The sequence below is a fragment of the Thermobia domestica genome, chromosome 15, assembly GCF_964235325.1.
Source record: "Thermobia domestica chromosome 15, izTheDome1.hap1.1, whole genome shotgun sequence".
Classification (NCBI taxonomy): Eukaryota; Metazoa; Arthropoda; class Insecta; order Zygentoma; family Lepismatidae; genus Thermobia; species Thermobia domestica.
The window spans coordinates 39,587,298-39,606,893 of record NC_137468.1 but is presented as its reverse complement, the minus strand read 5'-3'; the positions used below and the strand labels follow the sequence as shown (position 1 = coordinate 39,606,893).

Genomic DNA, 19,596 nt, shown 5'->3' with positions numbered 1-19,596 from the left:
AGATATTTTACTATGTAGTTGCATATACTGACTTCTACAATTTCCCAAAACGACACATCTGTAATGTGCGTTGTTTTGACGGTGGTGATGACGTCACTGTGTCGTATCTTAAGATGAAGCATATAAACCATTTTCACAAACAGTCGTATCTTGAGTTACGACAGTTTGTGAACAACAGATCTTTCGCAACTGGACAGATACGCCTATATTCAAAGCAATTTGTTTATAAATACAAAGTGGCGAAAAAGTAGGTATACAGTCCCGTACTGATAAACTCATTGCTTTTTATATCATTTCTTATTGTTATCCACTTAGTTTCTTTATCATTTGTTCCTAATGTATTTTTACTTATATCTTAAGCTCGGAACCGCCGAAGCAAATAAACGTATAAGCTAGAATGTTATACTTGATCAATATGGGGCTGTATACATATATATTTACACGGCATTGGGCGTCCTCAGGTTGCGGATCGACATAACATAATATTTTTGAGTTTTACGTCCCACTGTTATGCCGGTTAGGCTAAAGGAGACGGTGATTATGAGAAATGAATGAAATGATGGAATGAAGAAAGTGGGAGGAAACGGGAGAACCCCGAGGAAACCACGCACAGGCTGTTTGTCCACCACAAAGTTCACTTGGCGGGAGCAGGGTTGGAACCCGCGACCCCATGAACCAGAGGTGAACGCTCTACCACTGAGCCACCGCGGCCCCAGGTTGCGGATCGAGGAGAAGGCCTTTAGATAAAGAGGTTAGCTGCGAAGATATTGAATAAGCAGTCGCGGGCAGACAAGGAGTGGCCCTCCAGATTGGGGGTTGGGTGAGGCTATCAAACTCATCCTGTAATAGAAAAAAATACACTTTTTCATAAACAATCACAGAAGCCTCGGACCAAGACTGATAACTTGGCACGACATCAGCAAAAGAAAATGGACATGAGATTTGGAACATGGAATATTAGAATTCTTTATAGGGAGGCACGTTAAAATCCGTAACGAATGAGTTAGAGAAATACAGGATGGACCTAGTAGGAGATCAGGTTGGTTACTATGATGGGGTATGCGGTGCAAACACGTAAGAACATCAGAGAAATTTCTCTCCGATTCTTTGAATCTAGGCATGGACAAAATGAGGGAGATTCAGTCCACAGTGCTATAAGCACACCTATTAAGCACTGTGGCAGTAATTTTGTACCCTCGGAACTTGAACCGATTGTTAAACTGGCAAGGAAAAAGAACCCATATACCGTACATTGTGTTGACAGAATTTATGTATGAGACTACATCTCTGTCCCAATGTGTTGTATTCTGTCAGTTAGACGTGACGAAAATGGAGATCCAATCAATTGGACGGAAATGCGCGAAATGAAAGTGAACAAAGACTATCCAAACTGCATTCAGTTTAAGATAAGTCATTTTAAGGACACTTACATAACTATTTCCCTGAAAAGAACGCAGATTGAATCCACCAGATAGAAGTTCCTACTTTGCAGACTTGTCAAAAATTATCGCTCCAGAGAAGTACGAGGACTCGTTTTGATTGATTGATTGATTGATTTTTAACTTTCCTTTCAGCAACAAGGCTATATGAGACGTGGACCCACTGATTAACGTGGAATCCGAACCACTTGAGCTCCCGCCGAGAATCGAACCGGGGTCTCCCACGCCTACGAGGATTCGTTATCATTGTGTCCGGGCCCAACTCCAATTATTCGAAACCCTGAACATGTTCAATTATACAGAAACTTACCATTTTAGCCATCCTTCTCAAGTGCATTATCAAAGCATGCAACTTGCAAATTACTTTGCCAAATTTTATATTCTGGCAATGACAACTTGATAGCATTATTTTATGTTATGGTTAGTATGCTCTTAATATTGTGTTTCTTGTGTGTTCTCAGGAATTTCGTTTTACCCTCAAGAATCTCAGGAAGCATTTGTTAAATTATTTTGTGTAATCAACACGAAGTTTTTCAATAAAAGTGCAATATATTCCGATCTTTCATCTGTTAATGTAGTTCTCAGTATAAAAAATATGCGTCGTATCTTTCATACAAGAGAGGATTACCATCGTTACAAACTGTCGTATCTTTTTCCCGCCAAATTTTCCACAAGCTTTTACAGGCAAATTCCATAAAACTTTCTACACTGATTTCTCATGATTTAAGTTATAACTTCGTAAATTTTCTCTTCTTTCGGTAAAATAGATTTTGAGTTATTGCTGTTCAAAGTTGTGTGAAAACCTAAAAATCGCTCTCCTGAAAAGTTTAGAAAACTGAGATACGACAGTTTGTGACGCTGTCGACGATATTTTTCGGAGGTCGAGGGACGGCGTCCCCCCTCAATTTACCCCTGACTAAAAGCAAGAACAAATCAAATCATTCAGAGTGCGCGAGTCTGATAGAATTAGCCAATGATACACTTAGCTACTGCCCCAGTTGCACACGATGCAGTTAGTTACAACTCTAGCCGGTAGTATCGCAGAGTCACTTTCGTTGCATTGTGGGAACGATTTGAATAGGGAGTGGTTCAGTGCTTGAGGTTCTTGAAATTTGTCTCCAGGGCGGATGGATACACAGAGACAAACAGGGTAAACATATAATAAAAGAGTTCTGATAAACCAAACCCTTAAAAAAACAATGATGCTGTAGAAGAACCATCTCACTTATTGAGGTAAAACTAATACTGAAATATACTGTCGCTCTTTGTTAGGAGACTGGCAAGGTCCATACTATGGTAATGTCTAAAATTATAATCAACGCTGAATCTTTAATTCCTGTTCAACTAAGATACTGTCCGAAGATAATACATACATCCAGTGGCATATTTACGATTTTGTTTCGGGGAGGGCTTTGCTAACTTTCGGGGAAGACTTTGCCTGAAAATGTGAAAATTCTGCAAGATATTTCATATACTTTACCATAGTAAGTAAGATTTCGGGGGGGGGCTTAAGCCCGGAAGCTCTCCCCTAAATACGCCACTACGTACATCAATCGATAGATCACATTGAACTGAACAAAATGGCATGTCTGAGGGCAAATTCTCATTTGTAGTTCTCGAATCGAAAAAAGTGTATCCTCCATTGTCAATAATAATTAACTTTTTTATTTTGCTGAAATAAATTCATTTTTATTATCAACTTTGCTAGGGATTATATCATTTTTATTATCAACTTTGTTAGGGATTATAGCATTTTTATTATCAACTTTGTTAGGGATTATATCATTTTTATTATCAACTTTGTTAGGGATTATAGCATTTTTATTATCAACTTTGTTAGGGATTATAGCATTTTTATTATCAACTTTGTTAGGGATTATAGCATTTTTATTATCAACTTTGTTAGGGATTATAGGATTTTTATTATCAACTTTGTTAGGGATTATAGCATTTTTATTATCAACTTTGTTAGCGATTTATAGCATATTGCCTTTTATTAACAGTGCCATAAATACTCTTTAGGCACATATTACTTTTAATCGTAACACTAGAGTGTTACAACGGTACGATAACATACCATCAAGGAAATGTGTATCTTGAGATTGCATACTTAAGGAAAGTTTGCCAATTTTTTGTGTGTGTGTGACGGAAGACGTTAATTACAGAGCTAAGAAATTCAAATACAGAATTAAAGTTGCCTATGACTGTCTCGTCTCTAAAGCGATGTCTCGTCTCGGAAGGTGTATGTATTCCTATTGGGAGAACTCTGTGGCGTTTTGTATCTCGTCACAAAAATTCTATCTTGCCTTGCCTTCTAAGTAATCTTATAGTGAATTGTATAGAAACCCACTGGACATATTTCCAACAATCTATTTTCGCTTATCCCTTGCATATATTATGTGTAAATTTTGTAAAAAGTAATATTACCTCGCAAGTATCTCCCTCGCCGACAGACTGCGTGTCCTCTCCTCCTCCAGGTGTTGTGACAGCTTGTGCAGGTGGTGCCGGTCGATACCGCAAGATGATGATACAAGCACTCACAATGGTGTAGGCCATTAAAGTACCAATTGACATGAACTCAACGAGCTTCTCCAAGTCAAACAGTAGAGCAATAAGGGCACATGACACGCCACAAAGAAGAAGCGTAATTATAGGTACCTGAGTCTTGGCGTTCACCCGAGCAAAGAACTCAAACAGCAATCCGTCCGACGCCATGGCATACAAACAACGAGGTAACGAAAATAGAGACCCAAACAACGTTGTTGTCATCCCGCAGAGGGCTCCAACAGATACAATGTATTTGGCCCAATTAAGACCAATACCTGCAAAGGCTTCTGGGAGTGCAGCGTCCGGGTTGATTGTAGTGTACGGTATCATAAGCGTAAGGGCAGCACTGACCAAGATATAACCTAGCGTTACTACTGCCATTGAGGTAATTGTAGCTACTGGAATGGAAAAGGTAGGATTTTTAGCTTCTTCGCCAGAAGTAGCTATACTGTCAAAGCCTACAAAGGCGTAAAAACATGCAGCAGCACCTGCCATAACTCCTGAGAACCCAAACGGAAGAAAACCACTGTTACTTTCCCAGTTTTCGATGCGTGCATACGTAAACCCTACCACGATAACAAAGGTCATTACGGCCATGTTGACCAGCGTGAAAAAGCTGTTGAAGATGGATGACCCTTTGACACCAACGGCCAAGAAACCAGAGTAGCTAATACAAACTACGAATGCAAGAAAATCAGGATAACGGCCAAGAAGTTCTTCATGCATTTCTCCTGTCACCGAGATAGTTGCGTTGCTAATGGCGAAGTTGAAGAGCGAGTCAATATAGCCACTCCAGGCTCGAGCCACGGACGCTGCACCTGAAAAATAAATAAAGTATGAACAAAATTAAAACCAAGAAACTATTATAATTAGTGTTTATTTATTCACTTAATTTTGTAAATTAACGTAAATATTTTAAGACTAAATATCAGCTAATTGAATTGAATGGACTAAATCAGGGTTATTTCCAAAAACTAATTTCGATTACTGAGACAAAATCAAACTTAATTTTATTCTACTAGAAAGTCAGGTGATCATCTCAAACAAGGACATAATGGCATGAGAAGTGCATTCCGACATTTCCTATATAAAAGACCCTCTGAATTAAATCACTGATTCAGTCAAAAGCCCTTCAGTTACGGGTACTTTGCTATCAGCTTATAGCTACGCATATCGTGGTAGTAACTGCTCCTTCGAGAGCTACTTTAGCTGCCAGAGATCATGATGTAAGTGCCTCTTCACACGGTATTGTCGTTTCTATTTTACATTGTCTGTCTTGTATCTCAAGCACAGTACACATACTTCTTATGATTAGAATGAAATTAAAACATCTTTATCACTCAATTATCTGTTTCACATTCTCTTCGTTTCACATTGTCTCTACCTCTCGTATTCCGTGAGCAACTAGTCAAAGATTTAAGTAGAACTTCCTCTTCTTAGGGTATTTCAATCAAAATATCTCTATTTGTTTAATAGAAGAAGACTTGAGTGACTGTGTAAATGATCTACGTCTAGGCCAAACTTATTAAGCTAGAAATTTGAAATTTGGATGGTAAATAGGGTTTGTGACGTAAATACTAAAGAAGGATCTTTGGAAACTAGATCGTGAAAGCAGTGGTAGAACAGAGGTGGTAATTATAATCACAAAATGTCCATATCCTGGAATCCTATAAAGTTAGAGACATTGGGCCTTATGAAGAGTCGTTTTGGTGTATGATTTGCATCATACTAAAAGCCTAACTACTGGAGGAAACATATGTTAGTCGAGCTCTTTAGTATGTCACTAATCACGCGTCAGAATGACTCTGCATAAGGCCCATTATATTTAGTATTTACACTTCCTATTTAAAAATAAGTTGACTCGCTTTAAGCATTTTTTTTTTAATATTCAACCTAGAAAAGAGAAACAGATGAAAAGAAAAAGTAAGGGATTTCGACTATTATATCAAGATGCAAATATCTCCGAGTCTCTTAAGATTAGCGCAGAGATACGAACTTTGGAATTTGGACTTCTTGTTTAAAATAACAGACGTGATTTTCAGTGTCTTTTATATTTGACCTAGAAGGAACGTAGAATGGAAAGGGAAAAAGTGGGAATTATAATTATTGTAATATGTCCATATCTTGCAATCCATTAAGATTAGAAAGATCAAATCCAGGACTTGGACTTTTCATCTGAAATAATTAAATAAAACTTTCAATGTTGTTTTGATATTTGACCTACAAGGGAAGAAAAGAAGTGGGGAAAAGGAGTGGGAATTACAATCTATATAATATTATTTAAAAGAATAGAAATGTCTGATTCATCATCGCCCAGAAACCTGAAATTTAATAGAATATTCATTTTGTCACGAAAGCGAAAACTAAGGAAGGATTTTTGGAAATGCGTATTCCAAGGGGTTAAAAGGGGTTCAAATTTTACCAAGAATAGTGTATCTCACGAATCCTTGAAGATAGATAGACGAAACTCGACATATAAATTATTTGTTACCAGTAAAGGGAAATATGTTTTCAGCATTTTCGAAAACTCTGTTTCCAAAGGAGTAAAAACGGAACATTTCTAAAATATTCAAACTCCCCTTCGCTTAGTCATAAAGTGCCGAATGTGAGGATTCATTTAAGTTAGAGATCTAAAATTCAGCATATACATTCAGCAGCAGTATAAACTCTTCATTTAAAATAATGGAGCATGTGTTTCAGTGTTTTCGAATGTTTTGCTCCGACGAAGAGAAAAGAGGTAATTTCTATAATATCCAAATTTCATATTCTTTGTAGAATATGCAATTACTTCGTGGTAGGCATTCTTGGAAAAATAACTTCACTTGAAGGGAGAAACAGTGCCTAGGGAATTCAGAATGTCTATCGGTATCGTATGATGGTGTTCATAAGTCTTAAAATGCAGAAGTCCTTAAAAAATGAGCACAAGTCTTAAATTTTAGGTCTTCAGCACTTTAGGATCTGTGCAGCTACTTTATTTTTAGGACTTCTGTACTTTAAGATGTGCATTTTAGAACTTATGCAGCAAGATAAACTTTAGGACTTTTGGATATTAATCATTTTTAGGTCTTGTGTACTTTGGAACTTGTATATGCATGGTTTAAAACGGGAATCTGAGCTTTCCCCGATCTGTCCCCTGGTACGTACTGTTCTTTGGTTGAACAGCTTCCCTTGCAACAAGTCTATCAAGTGTGACCCTCGCAGTGTAGTCACTAACGCTCTCGCCTTTGGTGCGAGCAGTCCCAGATTTGATTCCCGGTAGGGTCATTCAGTCAAGAAAGTGTAAAAGCTTTTTCAGGCCGGCCATAATGAGTAAGGTTTTCCTCATTCACACCAGCCAAAACTGGGATGGTATCTTACATAATGATGGCAGGCCTTCCTTCCTTACCTATTTATTCTTTTCTGTATCCGTATTTCTCCGCGTAGTGTGATCACTGAGGAACATCATCACTCACGTGACGATCAAACAGAGCTATGAACGGCAAAAGCTCAGAAATTTAGGTCTTAATCCTAAATCTATCAAGATGATACTTTCCAGAAAGTACGGACGAACTCAACAAAGGCTTGTTTAGAGAAGATTCATTTTAAAATTTTTGCAATAAGGGCAAACTTAACAAAACGCTTCTATCCGAATTAGTTAATTAAAATTACTTTGGGAAAACAACAATGTGACCCCTCACTACCTTGAACACCTCGTATGCACTATCTCTTCTTATGTCCAAACCTATGACAATTGCATAAAACCTTACCTATTAAGTGTTCTAGCACTATATTCCATCCAATAACAAAGGCCCAGAACTCTCCAACAGTGACGTAGGTGTAAGCATATGCAGAACCAGCCTTCGGCACTCTCGTTCCGAATTCCGCGTAACAGAGAGCAGCAAGAAGGGACGTAATTCCAGCTACCAAAAATGATAAAATAATACTTGGTCCTGCCAGATCTCTTGCAACGGTTCCTGTGAGAACGTAGATTCCAGCACCTACCATATGACCGATACCTGTTGACACAAAGAAATAAATATTTTTACATTAAGAATATGGTTTGCTTATCTCCTAAATAAATTCGCCATCTTGGATTTTTCACTACATGAATTTATTTGGACAACTACTCCTGTTGTCTTTTCCTTAGTTTCTTTCAAATAAACGGATTTTCCCAGTATTGCCAATTTAGCCATTTTATGGCTGAATCTAATCATTTTCATATGCTGATAGGTTAGTACAAATGTTGTTTATCTATTAGCTATACAATTGTCAGTTCCCAGTCATTTGTTGTTAGTAGTAGTTGAATCTCTTTTTTGATAAAAATTTCTTTTACGAAACTATGAATTGAAATCAAATATAGCTTCCTATTTTTCTAATCCTTAGTGATCTAAAAACTACAGAATGTTTACACTTAGCTTTACCATAATAAATTACTGCTTAGGTCTTAAGTCCAGTATTCAATATTTAATACGACGTTACGATTCAAAAATATAAACCCCTTCCATTCTACCATTACAGTGCGTGCAAATGTGCGGAGAATGGTGTGTAAGCAAGCATGATTCATTCATTTTAAAGTTCATTGTTTTACCAACGTTTGTCTCAGTCAAGCTATCGACTTACAAAGCCAATAAGAAGTTTAAAAAACCTATCCGTGTGTATCATGATTATCATTTCACGATTACACAATATGGGATACAAGTCGCAGTTATTTGGGACCGCTATGAGTGACCCACTATGTAAATCGGACTTCTCGCTCTATTGCTGTAGTCTATGCATCACGATGGGTATTGAAATTGTTGCCACTCTTTCGTTCATCAAATACAGCCACGCCCACAAGTGTGTAGTAAGGAAATGTAAGCCTTGTAGCTCAGATTGGAAACAATAAAATTGGTTATTTCGGCCAACAAACCCATCCCAGGATTTTGGGAAACAAACATTTTAAGCAATGGTACTGAAATCGAGACCTAGGTTGCTTTTATAAAATGAAACTTGTTACATTAAATGGAAAGGCAGATTGTGATGTAGAAGGGATAAGAGAACGGTGAAAGAAAGGATTTGAAATTAGGATCAGAAATATATATACTACACTACCTTTGGTAGTCAGCGACGATGGCCCTTCATTTGTGTTTCTCTCTATATGATGACCACGTATAACTGATAGATGGATAACGAGTCATACAGTCCTGTAGTCTTGTTAGAATTCATTATTAACTCCAGAGATAAAAGAGTTCAAGGAAACCGGAAGAGTCGAAACAAAATAAAAGTTTCACCAAAATGTCGAATCATAGCTGTCTCTCACAGTCAGATAACGTTCCAGTGGTGATATGCACGCTTGCCTCTTAACTTTAGGCAAAAGTTAACATGAAAAAGTAGTGAGTAACGGACACTTATTCATGTGGTAAAAAAATAGGTACGTATCAAGAGCGCCGATCATGGGGGTCCGAGGGGGCCCACCCCCCAAAAGCTCATGTAGACCCCTTATTGTATCTATGAATATACAATATTTGGCATAATTTGAGTGCAATTTGTTTTTAAATCTTCATATATATATACCTTCTGCATCTGAATAGCCTCCGCCCCCCAAATTTACAGAGAAATCGGCGCTTGGTACACACTGTTTCAATTCCAAACGTGTCCGCTGGTTTTGATAATAGGTCAATGAATTCTACGTCAATGAAAGGCACTGTAGCAGGCCCGTAGCCAGCCCCAAAATGTAGGGGGGCCCGGCTGAAGTTAAGGGGGGCGATCAAACCATATAATAGTTCATCACCATATTATAGTTCTTTTGCAAGCCTACTATAAAACTTTTAGGGGGCCGACTTATGCAGAGTCGTTTTGAAGTATGAGTGGCGTCATACTAAAGGCCTGACTACTGCAGGAAACATATCTTAGTCGAACTCTTTAGTGTGGCACTAATCACGCGTCAAAACGACTCTGCATAAGGCCCAATGAGTTCAGAGACCAAAACCATCTGAAAGTTAATGGAATGGGCAACATTCTGTGTTCTGTGCACATTGAGACGTACTTCAGAACATCGAAAGAAAAAGCTCTGAACATTCAACTCTGCATAAACCCAACTATCTTTAGAACCTAAAAGGTTACAGCGTTTAACGGAATCATCTGAAAAGTGCAAAATACGCATACGCGCCTATACAAAATGGCCGCTACAAACAAACCTGCGCGGCTGAAAAATAAATGAATACCCGTTTTCAACTCACTGAATGTGGTAAAATATTAGCTCAAAGAATGAAAAATTAATTTTGTCAGCAACTTTTGACCTGGAAATTGGTCGATTTCATTTGAATTGCCCAGTAATCGCTGTACGTACAAGCTACATTCGCTCATAAGACATATTCATAATAAAATTAATTACTTTCTGCACCTTCAATTCGTAAGCATATTAACTAATAATGAAAGTTTAGATTTGTTGTCTAAAATTGCGTACATTCTTACAAATTAGAGAACTACAAAAGTAGGGGTGGCTGCTTTGTAGTTTTTTAAAGATTAAAACTTCTTATCTCTCAGTTCTAACACTGAACTAAGTTCAGAAATTAATTGACTATTTACTTCTATTTAATGGGTAGACCTCTATTAGCCTTACTGGTTTCTAGTGGATAAACATTAATTACTCCTATGTTTCATAATACTCATATTTCCACTTACATAATAATGCAAGATTTGTAGCAAGTGTACGCCTAACACTTTTGCCCGTATATAACGGAAGAATATACCATGAAACCTGTTCAGTTAGTCATTTCTGAAACTTGGCCAGATGTTTATTCCGCAGCATATCCGTATAAATATATTGACATATACAGGCGCAGATTACTTTTTCACAGTCTAAAATAAAGTTAGGGGCTGCGGTGGCTTAGTGGTAGAGTGTTCACCTCTGGTTCATGGGGTCCTTGGTTCGATCCCAGCTCTCACCAAGTGAACTTTGTGGTGGACAAACATGGTGTGCGTGTGTTTTCTCGGAGTTTTCCCGTTTTCTCTCACTTTCTTCATTCCACCATTTCATTCATTTCTCATAATCACGATCTCCTTTAATCTAGCCGGCATAACCATGGGAGGTAAAACTTAAAGATTTCATTCTCTAAATACAGGGTTATTATAAATGATGGGCCCATTTTTAAAGTTGGTAGTAATCAAAGTACAAATCCAAAATGAACAATCTTTATACCAATGGAAAGAGGAAGGTTGAAAGTTTCGGTGGGCAATGATAGTTCCCGAAGCGGCCGGTAGAGTTCGCACGGCAATAGGCCGCCATTCGTTCCTCAGCGCTGGATAGGTCGCAGGGGAAATGAAGATCTGGCTCTACACTTCTGGCCACCGAGATCTCCTGATCTCACCCCATGTGACTACTTCTTATGGGGTTATGTTAAGGAAGTTGTTTATGTCCCACCTCTACCAATAACGCTGGACGATCTGCGGAACCATATCACAGCTGCCGTGCACCCAGTAACAGTAGATACACTTGCTCGTGTGTGGGATGAGTTCGGCTACCGCAAAGATGTTTGCTGTGCAGCAGACGGTGGACACATTGAACATTTATAATGTATTGAAAAAAAAAACTTTGAAACTTCCACTTTCCATTGGTATAAAGATTATTCATTTTGGATTTGTACTTTAATAAATACTCATCTCCAGAAATGGGTCCATCATTTATATTAACCCTGTACATATTTCACTTGGACCTTCTGTTTGCCCTGGATACTTCAATTAATCTTCAGAGTTGCCAACCTCAGGCAGCAAAATTATCAATTTTCGTCTTTAAAATTATCGTATATTACAAGAAATTATCCTACATTTGTTTTGCACTTAATAATTAAAAATGAAATGAAATGAAATCTTTCAGTTTAACGTCCCACGATTATGCCCTTTAGGCTAACTGGGACGGGCAAGTGATAATTGTGGAAACAAATATAATAAGCAACAATATACGATAAACTTATCTTGTAATCTTTAGTTTGGAACTCTAAATCGGCGTCACTATTCCCACCATTTTTTAAATACTTATTAAGTTTTCTATTAGGCCTAAGGGTCTTCACTACAGCGAAATTAAACTACTGCTAATTTTAGAGTTTTTCTGTAATATCTTCAAACCAAATAAAAATATTCGAAAAGCAGAAACGTTGTGAACTAGACAATACGATTTTGCATGTGATACCTTTACCACAATTCACCTACCTGCTTTCGGTATGCCGCGATTTACAGAACCCGCAAAAAAAAAATGCTAAATTTATCTACAGTTGCAAATCGAAAGCAGATGGATGAGTTGTGATAACGGTTATCACATGCAAAATCGTATTGTCTAGTTCACTACGTGTCTGCTTTTCGAATACTTTTATTTGTTTTGAAGATATTACAGAAAAAACTCTAAAATTAGCGGTAGTTTAATTTCGCTGTAGTGAAGACCCTTAACATTAAAAACAATATTTCCACCCTCTCGTAAACGTAATTCAACTTAACGAGTGGATGCTATGTTGCCATTTCCCAATTCTTAAATCGATTTTTTTTTTTTTTTTTTTTTTTTTTTTTTTGCGGGAATGACTGTTAAAAACCTCCAATGTGTGTGCTTGATAATTATTTAATGCACATCAAACACTTGTAGCAAAAATTGATGTATTATTTATAATTGCACATTAAATGTAATAAATGCTACAAGGTCTTAAACCCCGATTCTTCATTTTCAAACATTCTGTATATTCTATAATGCTGTGACATATTTTAAACAAAATTACATGAATTGTTGTAGATAATGCAAGGATGCAATAAATCAAAGTTAATACAAGCTGAGAATAAGAAAGAACTGAAACTTACATAAATACAATGTATACGGATAACGAACGAGAACTTAAAGTTTGGTGACTATTGGGTGAGAATTTCTTCACTGGCTGGAGAAGATTCTTTGTGGTGGAGGTAAAATTAGAGTTTGGAACCCCAAAAGTCATGCGCTAACTTGTAAGTATTGTTCCAGCACCGAAAATCCGAGCCCTATCTACAACCTAACGAATTTTATAACCAAAGATACAACGCCATCTGTTGCAGAAACTAATCTGAGTCTACAGTGCTAACAAGTCCTACATTTCGATGCGCATGAAGATTAACTGATAAACTGACAATGTGAGGGTGTATTGTAAAGTAAACCCTCCAACTATATAATGTAGGTCAAGTATTTCATAGTGTAAAACTGTTCCTTTAGGTAAAATTTCCCCCTAGAACTTTCTCTGCCCCCTTTTCCCCGCCGACACCAGCAAGAAATTAAATCTAGTTTCGTTACTGTCTTAGAACAAACCCTTCTTTGTTAATTGATGATTATCATGTATGGCGTCCAGAAGCGGAGTTTCGGGGTGACCAATGGGGCAATCGCCCCAGGCCCGGCGTTCTGAGCATGTTTAGAAGAAGCATGTTGGCGCCCGGCGATATTTACCAGTACTCTTGCCCCGCGAGGTCATTATTGGCACTAGGACCCGCGCGCATCGAACTCCGCCTCTGAAGGCGTCCTACCTTCTGGGAAATTTAGAAATATTGGGACCATAGGCGCCGACTGCGTGGGTGCTCCGAGGCGTTGAGTATTACATGGATGTTGAGTACCCACAAGGGCACCCATTAGGAGGTGCAAGGTGGGGCGCTCGCCCCCCTTGAAGAAATTGTACTTTGGAATATCGAAAACTCAATTGAATTTTTAGAATAGTTACAAGAAAATTTGAAACTATATTTGAAATGGCGCTTATACTTGCCCCCCCCCCACCTTGGAAACCACAACATGGGCGCCCTTGAATTTTTGAGTTCGAATTAATTTCGAAACTACACTTTCATGCGGTGCATAATAATAAGAAACTATAGTGCATGTGATCCCAGATTAATTTTAGATAGGGATACATATGTGTTGAATAATAATTAATCAATACCTATTTTAGACTTTTCAGGTTTACGACATATCGAGGATCGAGCGACATAACATTACAAGATAATAATAATCCGTGGGTATAATTTTGTATGTTTATTTCTTTAAAGAAATTGGTGTTTGACGTTGATAGTTTATGTTTTTATAAAAATGTAAAATATTTTACATAAATTATAAGACAATTGAATCATTTTCTATTTTCACTCAATTTTTTTCAAATGATCTAAAGGTTTAAATGTAATCATTATTATTTTAATAATTGTCTGTCTCCTTATGTCTCCTTATTTTGGCCAATATTGCTAAATACGTTTAAAAAATGACAATGAAATATTTAAGTTTTACCTCTTACGGGTATGCAGTGTGGGCTAAAGGAGACGGTAATGATGAGAAATGAATAAAATGGTGGAATGAAGAAAGTGGGAGAAATCCGAGAAAACCCACGTACAAAGCTCACTTGACTAAAGCTGCGATTGAACCAAGGACCCCATGTACGAGAAGTGAACGCTCTACAATTAGGCCACCGCGATTCCTGTTAAACACGTTCGAAATGCATAAACAAGATCTTAATGTTGACGAATTTTGTTCAATATAAAGTTTAGGAAAACGTACATTTTTAAGCGTTTGCAAGTTGAAAATAATTTCACGGTTCATTTTATTTCAGCAACTCACCTCTCAGGAAGAATTTGGAAACAACTGCTCTATTGGATCTACCACAAAAAAAAAAAAAAAAAAAAAGAATATTTGACATTAATGCTTGCGCTTGAGCACCCATTGAGAAACTTAAAAGTCGGCGTCTATGGTTGGAACCTATTCTGGGGATTGAACCCGGCTCCAGGTACAAAGAAAGCATCCGCGGTACAGTAAAACTTTTACAGAAATTACATCTGGGGGAGAATCTTCACATCTCTGTAGGTACCTGATTTCTCAGCGTTCATTAGTGCAAAGAGTGCTAATTTTCCAGGCATTGTGTGGTAGATATTGCAATATCATACCCGTGGATTTTCACTTCGTTCTCGCGTTTCCTCCCACATTTTCATATCACCAAACCTTTCATAATCATTCATTTCCATTAAGATCCGTTTCCTTTAGCCTATAGAGCATAAACGCTGGACGTAAATATAGACATTTCTTTTCATCTAAGCACTCGTAATTGTTTAAAAACTGTGACGTAGTCTAAATATAGTAGATTTTTTTTAAAAAAATAGAGCAAACATTATATAAATCATTAACACTAGTTCCTGACCTGAACTGACAAAAATAGCGAATGACACACCCAGGTAGTTGGAAGTAGAAAGTTTTCAGAGAGTATTGTGTATTTCTATCATGTTCAGGGGTAGAAATGGAATTCCGCAAATAAGGAAATGATCATTAAAACAAACAATCTGATCGAACTACGTCACAAGGAGAACACAAGCCCAGTGAGACACGGGCGAAAGCAAACATCCAAGCCATTCCAGCTTTAAAAAGAAAAGAACCTAAAATAACGCTTATTATCGAAATTTCATGTTCACTTTTAGAGTATTCGAAAACCATGTTGACCTGGATTTAATGATAGAACGTACAGCCACTTACAAAAGTATCTCCCCCCCCCCTCTAAGTGCTCTAATTCCATTACTTGGGGTACAGATCATTTGCAGTTGTGAGAACGCCTAGACAGATGCAACCCAACTTACACGTAACTTTTCTCGGCACTGACAGCAGTTGCTAGACCTTATTCAGGTGTTTATGCAGGTAAAACTGTAAAGTGAGTGACTAACGAAACAGTTCTTCATTCTAAGGTGAATCTCTATGCTTCGGATCGTGTTTTCCAAAGAACACCATATATTAATCTCAATATTGCTGTGTATGTAATGTATTATTTCTTTATATACTGTATGTTTAGAGAAATAAAAATACTGACAACGCATTTATCAGGAAATGCTTGAAAGCAACTGAAAATATCAAATCTAGAACAACTGGTGGAAATAAGTTAGTAAATGATTGCCTCCATTGAGAGACCTTCTCCAATTATCCTCATTCCAACATCATTTTCTTTCTGGAGGAGAGAAGATCTTTCTTGTCACACTGAGTATGTATTGAAATTGAAATTGAAACATTTGAAAAAGTTTCAACCTGGCCGGGATTTGAACCCGGGTCCGCCGAACAGAAGTTCAATACGCTAAACACTTACCTACCGCGTCACTTAATATTTTAACTAAACTTTTAGCTAGGTAAAATCGTTGCATGTAAGACTATACAAAATACTAATGCTCGTATAAGAGGACGTTCCTTATGAGTGTCACAATGAATTACTCGAGATTTCCTTCTTTAACTCAAACTCTAGTTATGTAGACCTTCGTCAATGAGGAAAATATCACAAAACGTTCTTCAAGTTGAGGCTACCTCATCGTTTTCAACTGCTCCTGATTTACATTACTACTATTCTTCCTCATCGTAACTTCTAATTTCCAAAGAAGAAAAGCCGGCAGTATTTACGCCGATCCCAAGAGTTTCAGTATTCGCCCGCTACCCTAGCCAGCTGTTTGAAGTTGGTCATGTAAAATGTACAGAAAAATTTGAGCAAGAGAACAGAACCTAACCAACCCCTGCGGGGCTTCTAACCCGTTCCTACTACTACTACTGCTATTATTATTATTATTATTATTATTATTATTATTATTATTATTATTATTATTATTATTATTATTATTACTATGGATGCGTATAGTAAAACTGCAAGCTTATTTTAATGAAAAAAGTGTTATGAAAATTTTAAAAAATAATCGGTAAATCACTTTTTAAAGTATTATTTTCAATCCTATTTTAATGGAAAAAGTGTTATGAAAATTTAAAAAATCCTTGGACAGGGTTTGAACCCACGCCAAAAACTACTTTCATTACTAGAACGTTGCCCTAGTACGCTCGGCCACGAGGGAGGACAGCAGTTGGCCTTAATTTCCGCTATATGTAGGCATACTCTTGATGTCCTATCTGTATCGGCAATAAGATCAGAGGATATCTGAAATTCTTGGAATGCGCGAAAATGCTAGCCGGCAGACAGGCACGTAGCCAGGATTTTATAATAGCGGGGGTCCGTGACGAAATATTGAGGTTATCACACCAGGAGCTCAGTCATTCTAAACTATTTTACTGGTAAAATATTTTGGTTCGTTTAGCCAGGATTTTGTAATGGGGGCGTGACATAAAATACTGTGGTTACTCACAAGAGGCTTTTCATTGAATTGCGGCAGTATTGTTTTTTCTTAAACTCTCGCCCAATGATGTATCCCACTTTTCGGACAAGTTAAACTTTGTTAAAAAGTAGTTAACCAAAACGCTTACATTACGAACTTTGAATGCAATTAACTCTTCTGCAAGTTCGCGATTTTGCACTCACACTAACACCATCTTTTCAGAATTACTAGTACTTACTGGAATGTAATTTAGTTTAGGATAAGTTGTTTCCGTAAAATTAAAAGATTCAGAAGAGAATCTTCCTATATACTACTACACTGACGTGTAATATACAGCAGCTCCCATATGACTGATAATTTATCACTGCAATATATATGAGGCTTTCACTAGAACTTTGATTCAGAAACGAAGAGCAATCCGAAATACGTTATAAGACAATATGTCTTTTCCCTTTGAAGGCTTAGATAGCAGATTTCGGTTGCGATCACAATAACATTACTCATCACGCATTTGCAGTTAGATAGGGCTGAGTCATCTCGCAGCACTTGGTTGCAGCTACTTCCGATGCTGAATCTTAGTACTACTGACGGTCAACTCAATAAACCCTATTTTGCAGATAAGCAAGGATAAGCTTAGACTGCAGAGCTACTAACGTCAACGTATATGTAATTCTTCGGTGACACTAACAAAGCTATCACATAAATGATATGACAATTGATAAAAAATAAAACTCTTCACTAAACACACAGTATTTGAGTCCAATGTACTATTCAACCGCTTTCATCGACCTCAAGAACGACATAAATGATTAAAACACATCATATTGTTTGGTTCATTTTTTACTGATTTTTCGGCTCTTTTATTTGTTCATGTTTACATGCACATTATGAACAGGGAAAACATTTCTATGTCCTGAAACTCCGGGTTTGTAGCAGGAGAGATACTTATAATCAGTTATCAACACCAATTTCAAAGGCGGCGAAGTTGACAAAATCGATTTTTGATCGCTTTTTCCCAGTTTCCGACCATTGCGTGCCGACCTGCCGGCAGGACGCACCTCCTCAATGGAAAGAATATGAGTTTGTCCTTCCGGAAGGACGGTAACCTTCCAATAGTACGCATTTTAAAATATACAATAAACAATATAAGAGTAGGTTTAGTGTTTCCCAGTTATCACCGAAATTCGCTCTACTCAACACATGACTGGTCATGACATGATATGACATCTTTCAGTTTTACGTCCCACGGTTATGCCGGCTAGGTTAAAGGAGACGGTGATTGTGTGAAATGAATGGAATGGTGGAATAAAGAAAGTGGGAGGAAACGGGAGAACCCAGAGAAAACCCACGAGCACGGTGTTTGTCCACCACAAATCCACACGGCACGAGTTGGAATCGAACCAGGGACCCCAAGCACCGGAGATGAACGCTCTATCACTGAGCCACCGCGCCTCCACACATGATTGGTGTTTGGTGGATCAAGAGAGGAGCGTAAACGTACTCACGACCATCTTTAGAAAACATCTCGCCATTATTGAACTAATAGTCGTAGGCGCTGAAACTAAAGTTCATGCTCTTTCCACCAGGAGAACTTTCTGTCCAGTTGGACGTACACAAAGTACTCTAATTTATAGATAAAGATGATAGGCCTTTTAGGATGGTACGTCCTGCCGGAAGAACGTTGTACGTTCTAAGGCTAACATGTTTTGTGATTTTCACCACTTTGTTGAGAACCGGCGTCCTTATGTTTTAGGAGGGAATGAAGCAAAGTATAAAAGAGTTCCTTTTGGCGCATGTCTTTGTGTGATTCTAATATTTTTTCTTTTTTCTTTCTTGAACTTTTATTAAAAGGATGTCGTCTCCTCGCGAACCTCCTCATTTCCACCACTGGTCACGATATTGCTGAGCATATAACGTCCACAATGCTAACATGCGTAGATAAATAATATTGTTTTATGTGTAAACAAAGGACAAAAGAGGAAACAGCTATGAAACACGTAAATCGCAAAAAGGTCTCTATTTATTCATTTAATGACTGAACTGCATGCGATAAAAATATAACTTCTGTAACAATGGAAAACAAGACTTAACGGGGCAAAAACCCGTTAAGTCCAAAAAGTGAAAATGTAAAGGAGGTAGCTTCACAAGGGTTTTTCGATGTCCGATTTCCTTCACACTTAGCACCTATATACTAGACCGAAAATAAATCGACACGTATTTTGTTTGTTTCTTTCGGAAAATAGGTTAAAGGGGGCAAAGGGCCCCTTTTCAAAAAAAGGGTCCCCTTGACTAAAAGGGCCACATTAAAGAAACGAAACTCTCCCGATGCAAAGATGACTTCAAAGTAGGAAATACGGGTTTTGTCGTTTTTGCGAGAAAAGAGTTTCAAGGGGCAATGACTCTTCGAAATGAGAAAGGACCCCGCTCAATCCTTACGGAAATTAGATTTCGGTGGAATTGCTTGAAATCGTGATATGTTATACCTGAAAAAAAGTCTCAATGGGCACAACCAAAAATCACTGACCGTTTGGCCACTACAAGGCAGGGCCAC

At 37.7% G+C, this 19,596-nt stretch overlaps 1 protein-coding gene across 1 annotated transcript in view; it reads right to left on the bottom strand.

The window, feature by feature from the left end:
- Positions 1-19,596, bottom strand: part of LOC145671841 (cationic amino acid transporter 4) — an 85,074-nt gene that overhangs the window by 38,214 nt on the left and 27,264 nt on the right. The window contains exons 2-3 of the mRNA XM_081741067.1: positions 7,733-7,981; positions 3,867-4,804 (exon numbers count right to left, since the gene is read on the bottom strand). Coding sequence (XP_081597193.1) covers positions 3,867-4,804; positions 7,733-7,981 — 1,187 coding nt within the window. The remainder of the gene's footprint in view (positions 1-3,866; positions 4,805-7,732; positions 7,982-19,596) is intronic.